The sequence below is a fragment of the Penaeus chinensis genome, chromosome 16, assembly GCF_019202785.1.
Source record: "Penaeus chinensis breed Huanghai No. 1 chromosome 16, ASM1920278v2, whole genome shotgun sequence".
Lineage (NCBI taxonomy): Eukaryota > Metazoa > Arthropoda > Malacostraca > Decapoda > Penaeidae > Penaeus > Penaeus chinensis.
In genome coordinates, this window is record NC_061834.1 from 3,884,267 (window position 1) to 3,891,766 (window position 7,500).

A 7,500-nucleotide genomic window follows, 5' to 3' on the forward strand; every position below is an offset into this window, starting at 1 on the left:
CTCTCTCTCTCTCTCTCTCTCTCTCTCTCTCTCTCTCTCTCTCTCTCTCTCTCTCTCTCTCTCTCTCTCTCTCCCTCCCTCCCTCCCCCTTCCCATCCCTCCCTTTCTCTCTCTTTTTCTCTCTCCCTCCGTCTCTCCCTTTCTCTCTCCCTCCTTCTCCATTTCTCTCTCCGTCCCTCCCTCTCCCTCCCTCCCTCCATTTCTCTCTCCCTCTCCCGCCCTCTCCCTCTCTCCTTCCCTCCCTCTCTCCCTCTCTCCCTCTCTCCCTCCCTCCCTCTCTGTCTTTCTCTCCCTTCCTCCCTCCCTCTCTCTCTCTCTCTCTCTCTCTCTCTCTCTCTCTCTCTCTCTCTCTCTCTCTCTCTCTCTCTCTCTCTCTCTCTCTCTCTCTCTCTCTCTCTCTCTATCTCTCTCTCTCTCTCTCTCTCTCTCTCTCTCTCTCTCTCTCTCTCTCTCTCTCTCTCTCTCTCTCTCTCTCTCTCTCTCTCTCTCTCTCCCTCCCTCCCTCCCTCTCCCTCTATTAAAGAGTTTTCCTTCCCTTCTTCAGCTGGTACTCGTACGAACACGTGTGGCGACGCGACAAGTCCTCGACGGTGACCAAGTTCTGCGCCCGCGGCCCCTCCGTTAAGCAGTATGACGACAAACTGCGCTTCTACACCCACTTGGCCTCGGAGCTCTCGCAGGCGCCGCAGCAGGTCACCCACGGCTGCGTCAGGTATTGGAGAAGGATTTGTCTTGTTATTATTATTAGGTATGGCGAAAGACCTCATTAACTCATGTCGTTATAGCGGGGTTAAGAAGGGAGTAAATAGAGATGGATGATTATTCTAAATACAGTATTTCTTCCTTACTTTTCTTAAGATGCTCCACCTGTACTGAAGGCTAAACGTACAGTAACACACAGTTATGCGTCAACCGACTATTGATATCGTTGTATATCAGAGGCAAAGACTTCTTGCAAATACATTTCAAGCCTACAAGTGATATGCTATCAACTACAAAACTTCAAACTAAGAAAATCCTTTATAATGATAGGATAATGATGACGATGATAAGGATAGCAATGATTAATCGTGCGGAAATACATACCACTATCATTTCTTAATTACCTCCAAAAATTACGTAACAGCTCCGATTTTAAGTTCTACGGATCAAGTTTCAGGGATACGCAGAACGACTATGATCATGAAGAATTGTAGGTAGATTGCCCATGACCTGGAAATCAAGTGTCTAGCCTTTGGTGGTGATCTGGAATCGCGTACGAAATTACAAATTGAATTGAAGATAATTATTAAGTTCATTAAATGAAATAGATATGCTCATAAAGAATGCGGTTAGCATGTGTAGGTTTTAACACTATAAGGATCTGGAATCGCGTACGAAATTACAAATTGAATTGAAGATAATTATTAAGTTCATTAAATGAAATAGATATGCTCATAAAGAATGCGGTTAGCATGTGTAGGTTTTAACACTATAAGGAGTTTCCTAGTTATGAATATATATATGTATATATATATATATATATATATATATATATATATATATATATATATAATGTTATATATTTTTTCATCACACTTGATCTTTTACCTCTCTCAGTCTGGACGTAAGGAAACTAGTGGGCCAGGTGGTGGGTCACACCAGTGAATGGGTCAAGCTCTTAGGAACAGGACTCATGAAGGAGGCGAAGTCGCGCCTGCAACACGTGCTGCATAAGGTCACGGTAGGTCCTACAGCCTTAGTCACATGTCTGAGCGACGGAAACAATCTCAACAGCGAAGTAGTCTGGCCTGTTCCATACATGTAAAGATCAGTCATAACCATTTTTCCATCTCTGTAGTATCACTAATGCATTTCGTAAATAAATACGAAACTTTTTACTCCTCACCTCTATTTGAGCTGGTGCTCCTAAATAACTAAGTCTCGAAGCGAGAAGCACGCGACCAGACGCTCATTGCCCCTCTTCTTTCCCTCCTGCAGACGGTGAACAAGGACCTCCAAACAGCCCCTGAGGATCTAGTTGCTCTGACGGTGGTGATGCGGGCCGTGGGTCGTGTCAGCCAGGACCACGCCCACCTGCACACGGCGCTCCTGGATGTCCGCCAGATGTTCCACACTCTGCAGGTCTATGGCATCGTGGTGAGTCTCTTGCGTTGGACGTGCGTGTCTGCATGAAAGGACTCTCTGGTATGCATGATCTGTCTTCTGAGAGATGAATAACATTAAAGGAAGACTCTGTGATGCTTATGATCATATATAGATATGTATGTTTACTTCTTAGGTCCCGAGGGATGACCACGAGCAGCTGGAGGAGACGTCGGCGCGCCTGGACGTGCTCCATCACACGGCGACCTCCGTCCAGAAGAACATCGAGCCCGTCCAGAAGTTCTTTCTCGCCAACACGCAGAAGAAGGTGGCCGAATTCATCGCTGTCGTGCAAAAGTTCTGCGAGAGGTTCGAGTCCCAGGGACCGGGCGCCGTCGGGGAGGACCTGGACAAGGGCGTGGCCCTCCTGAAGGCAAGGCAGAGTGAGAGTTTGCTGGAAACAGCAACGTTATTTTGGCTTCAAAATGTAGTAGTTAATGTTACCAAATCAGTATTTGAAAACTAGTTTCTCATAGTCCCGGCTGAGTGAAAATAGATTTATGCCCGGACTCTGTCTCAGCCAGAACTTCCCTCTCGCAGGAGTACACCGAAGAAGTTTCTCAGCTGCTGGATCAACGTCGCGTCCTGGACGAGGAGGAGGACGTATTCGACCTGGCGGCGACGCAGTACCCGGGTCTCGACAGCGCTATCCATGTCATGGACCAGATGAGGGACGTCTTCAACGTTTACAAGCAGCTCAGGGTACGTGGCGCGCGCGCGCGTGTGTATGTCTGTGTGTGTGAGGGAGGGAATTAATGAACATATGGCGTGTCTCTGTGTGTTTGTATGGGTACAGAGTGTGCATTAAGGAAAAGCCTGACCTGAATGTGTTTTCCTGACCGCCCTCAGGCCATCGAGACCACCTGGCGCACGATGCGGTGGGCGACCGCCAAGCTGGACGAACTCAAAACGGAGGTGGAAGAGGTGCGGGAGGCGCTGCTGGCCTGCTCGGGGGCACAGGAGACCGAGGTCGGACGCTCCCTCCTACAGCGCCTGAGCGACCACACCACCAGCCTGGAAGTAACGGCGGCGCTCAGGCAGCCGGCGGTGCAGCCACGCCACTGGCAGCATCTAGTCACTGTCGCAGGTAGGGGGAGCAAGCCTTTCAGACTTCGCCGTGTCTTTTTCAGAAAAGACAATAGTTCATAGCTCTCTCCTCACATTCATTAAACCTCTCTATCTCTCCAACCCGCCGCAGGGTGCGCCGGCGGCTGGGCCTCAGCGTCGGGGCTGGGCGGCGTGAGCGTCTGGGACGTCTTGGAACTCCGGCTGTCACGCCACCCGCTGCTTGTTGCCTCCACCGTCGCTGCCGCCGTCAGGGAGAGCCTTCTCAGCAGCCAGATGAGGGAGATCACCAGGGTAGTGTATCCAGCAAGGTTTTTGGTGTACTTCAAATTTTTTGAACCGTTAGTCTTCATCTTGATTGCCTAAAAGGTCAAGTTTACAAGAATGAAGCAATCACAAAACTCTAAAATCCTCTTGTTCCTCAAATCATTCCCATTGAGTTCAGTGAAGAAAAAAAGATAAACAATGAAAACATTACCTTCTTCACAGTTTTGGCAGCGCGCAAGACTGTGCGTGCTGACCACCACCTCGGTGTGGCGGGTGGAAGGCCTCGAGGACCAGCTGGCGACCCTCCAGCACCACAACCTCGCCCTAAAGACGCTCAGAGCCACCAAGTAAGAAGTGAAGGAAGGATGCGGGCGAGTTGGAAGGATGTTGGAGGACAAAAAAATATATATTTTCATTCTTCATTACTACTTATTTCCTTTTTTTGTCTCTTTTTACTTTTACTTTTCCATTTTTCTTTCAGGTACTGCAAGCCTTTCGAGGAGGAGGCGAGACGTCTGGCCAAGACTCTGGTGGCGGTGGGCGACTTGCTGGAGGTGTGGCAGGCGGCCCAGGCTGACATCTCTCTCCTGCTGTCAGCCGCCGTCAGCAGCCTGATCGAGGGCTCTTCTAACCTACGAGTCAAGCACAGACAGGTAAGACGAACGTGAAAAGGAAAAACAATAAAGGTGAAATAAATAGGGCGAGTGGATTAGTGAAGATAAAGATGAGATAAATATATGTTCACACACTTGTCAGAAATGTATACAGCTCGACACGACAGAGACTCCTACGGAACGCTTTCTAACTAATCCCGGACATCCCTCGCTCGCTCCCAGCTCCTCGAGAGGACAGAGCGCCGATCCTTCGTGCTGGAGCTGGCGGGGAATCCCTCGTACGTGGAGGAGGTGTCGGCCCTCCACGGCCTCGCCCGCCGCCTCATCGCCGAGCTCGCCGACGCCCTTGCGAGACCTCGAAGGCAGTGCCCCCGCCTGTACTTCCTGACGGACCTCGAAGTGATGGCTCTTATGGCCCAGCCCTCGCCAGACGCCCTCGACGGCGTCATCGCCAAGGTCAGTCTTGAAGGAGTTGTGCTTCCGAGGGCCGGAATCCATGTCAGGTAGATCTTTTCTGGCTCCGCTGAAACGAGGCCTCCCTGCAGCATCTTGTTAATGGCACCTGGAACTTACTATTTAACGGCCTCGCTTATGCCTTCCAGCTGTTTAACAACGTGGCTGCAGTAAAGCACGCGGACGACGCCGTGACAGGCCTGGTGAGCGCTGAAGGAGAACAGCTGAGCTTCCCTGAGGCGGTCGCCCTTGTCGAGGACGTAAAGGGCGGTGGGGAAGCGGGCGTGAATGTAGGCGTGGGCGTGCAGCAGGTGGTGGAGGCATCACACGAGGCCATGAAGAGCGCTGTTCACAAAGCCATCGAAGAGTTAGGGGAAGAGACCAAGATGCAGTGAGTTATCATTTCTTCAATTTTCTTCTCTGCAATATTATCATACGTCGCAATCTTATTCATAGATTCACTTTTCATCGTCGTTTATTGCGTCATCACTTTCACAGACGCGCGATACTGCAGGAGACGCCCACGGCGGCGATGACGGTAGCGTGGCGGGTGTGGTGGGCGGCCAGCGTCGACCTCGCTTTACACGCCCGAGCTAAGGTCAGTCTGCGCGGAACGATAATGAAAACAGGTATTTCGTTTTGCCAGTGGGGAATGATATATAGAAGGATAACAAGTGCTTACCTAGCGCTAACACCATCCACTGCAGGGAGACCGCCAGGCAGTGAGGCAGACGCTCAGCGTGATCACCGACGACATCGCCGTCGTCCTGGCCGCCATGGGGCGGGGCCACAGGCGCGTCGCAGGAGCAGGACGCCCCCAAAGACGATCAGGAGGTGAGTGCTCGTGAAAGACACTCGGACACAAGCACACAGTCACACACACACACACACACACACACACACACACACACACACACACACACACACACACACACACACACACACACACACACACACACACACACACACACTCACACACTCACTCACTCACTCACTCACTCACTCAGCTGACTAATTATCATATTTCTTCAGCTCATTCTGTTTGTATCACCCACTAAGAAAAGCTAACCCTCTCGTCCAGGAGGAAGCAATGCCCCTTAGTTCGGCAAGGACGCCGGCATCTGTTTGTTCTCAGGGCACCAGCAGGAAGGGCTCCCTGCCGCCCCTGCCCCCGCCCCGCATTCTGCCGCTGCTGATGGCCACTCTGCACGCTCGCGACGTCGTGGCAATGCTCGTTCGCAACAAGTGAGTCAATCAGACTGCAGTTAATTTAGTTTGACATGCCTTGCATTCCGTCGCATGCTCTATGTAACCTAATTTGATATTTTGTGAAGCTGAAACCACAATGGTCCCGGTGTTGATGACGATCTCGTTTTCTCCGCAGCACAAGCACCTCCCGCAGCTTCACCTGGTTAGCTCAGCCCCGGTACACGTGGCAGCCCCAGAACGCGCTTCTCCAGCTGCGCGCCGCCCACCGTGAGTGGCTGCGAGAGGGTGATTGGGGAGGAGGGAGAGGAAGATGGGGAATAGAAGGAGGGAGGGGAAGGAGGAAGAAAAAAAGAAAGGGGGGATGGAAGTAGGAAAAAGGGACGGAGGAAATGAAAATGGAGGAAGGAGGGAGTAAGGGAAACAGGGAATGGGAAGAAAAGAAAAGGGAGGAGAGAGAGAGAGAGAAAGAGAGAGAGAGAGAGAGAGAGAGAGAGAGAGAGAGAGAGAGAGAGAGAGAGAGAGAGAGAGAGAGAGAGAGAGAGAGAGAGAGGAGGGGGGGGGGGCAGTAAGTGAAAGATAGTTGGGTGGTAAAGGAGAAGTGTACACTCAACTATGTTTCTTCAGTAATAGAATTTGTATTGCAAGAAGGCCTTGTCCTAGCCCTTACGAGGGACATTACTTTCCCTATGTCTCCTGAGAACACTTCCTCTGTCCTTCGTAGGCGCCCTCGACTACGGCTACGAGTACAGCGGCTGCGGCCCGGCGGATTATGTGCTGACGCCGCCCACAGAGCGCTGCTTGCTGGCGCTCTTCACCGCCGTCGCCGCCCACTCACCGCCCCTTCTGCTCGGTACGACGCCCACTACCACTACTATAGATGTGTTTTATATGTGACACTTTTTTTTGCGTATACCGAATATTGTGCTTTGATAATTAGTGTTCATTTCACTGTACTAAGTTAACCAAATCCAATATTATATAGGTAGGTGAACAAAAATACGATATCAAAGAACATATACATTTCCGTCTCTTAACCCCGTTCCCCTCGAAACCCACAGGCGACGTCGACGGCGGATGCGGGCGGCAGAGTCTGGTCTCGACGGCATCTCACCTGGCCGGGAGACTCATTACGTCATTCACGCTCTCGCCGCTCACCTCATCGGCGAGCCTCACGGCACTCCTCACAGGTCAGACAGGGACGTCATGGCTTTACCTGACCAATTGCTCGTGACCAGGCGTAGGTTACTTAGAGCAATTAGATGAGTCCTGTTTTGTTGACTTCGTGAATAGATCTCAATGAAGTTAAAAGTCAGAGCCATTGATGTATACGAATGATTGTTTAGTTTCATTTGTTTTAAATTAGTATAAAAAGCACCAAAATGTTCATGGGTTTCTTTTAGGTTTTATGTGGAAATACTGTAATTTCGGCAAAACGTACATGGTATCGTACTTGATGCAATATGTTAACTTGATATACTAAACTAAACTATGTCTGGATTTGACAATGGTAATTACTGGCTACTGTGTTACATCTGTCTTTGCCTTCGTCCCCCTTGTGGTTTGGCCTTTTCTGGATAGGTAAAAGCCTGCATAAATAGAATCTGAATATATTTTAGCAGGTGGGATGCCAATGCTTCTTCTGCAACCTCTTTTCCGTCTCCTGCAGGATCAGTGGTGAGCGGATCCTGGCTGGTGTTGCGGGCGTGCACGGAGGCCTCCCCCAGCCTGCTTGCCACGCTCGCCTCGA

The 7,500-nt window shown here is 50.6% G+C and overlaps 1 protein-coding gene across 1 annotated transcript in view; it reads left to right on the forward strand.

Annotated features, from left to right (window-relative positions):
* Positions 1 to 7,500, forward strand: part of LOC125033625 (dynein axonemal heavy chain 10-like) — a 30,344-nt gene that overhangs the window by 16,595 nt on the left and 6,249 nt on the right. Inside the window, exons 22-40 of the mRNA XM_047625294.1 lie at positions 545 to 712; positions 1,127 to 1,192; positions 1,600 to 1,723; positions 1,981 to 2,139; positions 2,282 to 2,518; positions 2,686 to 2,847; positions 2,995 to 3,232; positions 3,344 to 3,504; positions 3,700 to 3,824; positions 3,959 to 4,130; positions 4,314 to 4,547; positions 4,694 to 4,935; positions 5,043 to 5,142; positions 5,252 to 5,378; positions 5,609 to 5,789; positions 5,929 to 6,020; positions 6,475 to 6,603; positions 6,812 to 6,940; positions 7,420 to 7,500. The exon at positions 7,420 to 7,500 is cut by the window's right edge and continues 257 nt beyond it. Coding sequence (XP_047481250.1) covers positions 545 to 712; positions 1,127 to 1,192; positions 1,600 to 1,723; positions 1,981 to 2,139; positions 2,282 to 2,518; positions 2,686 to 2,847; positions 2,995 to 3,232; positions 3,344 to 3,504; positions 3,700 to 3,824; positions 3,959 to 4,130; positions 4,314 to 4,547; positions 4,694 to 4,935; positions 5,043 to 5,142; positions 5,252 to 5,378; positions 5,609 to 5,789; positions 5,929 to 6,020; positions 6,475 to 6,603; positions 6,812 to 6,940; positions 7,420 to 7,500 — 2,927 coding nt within the window. The remainder of the gene's footprint in view (positions 1 to 544; positions 713 to 1,126; positions 1,193 to 1,599; positions 1,724 to 1,980; positions 2,140 to 2,281; positions 2,519 to 2,685; positions 2,848 to 2,994; positions 3,233 to 3,343; positions 3,505 to 3,699; positions 3,825 to 3,958; positions 4,131 to 4,313; positions 4,548 to 4,693; positions 4,936 to 5,042; positions 5,143 to 5,251; positions 5,379 to 5,608; positions 5,790 to 5,928; positions 6,021 to 6,474; positions 6,604 to 6,811; positions 6,941 to 7,419) is intronic.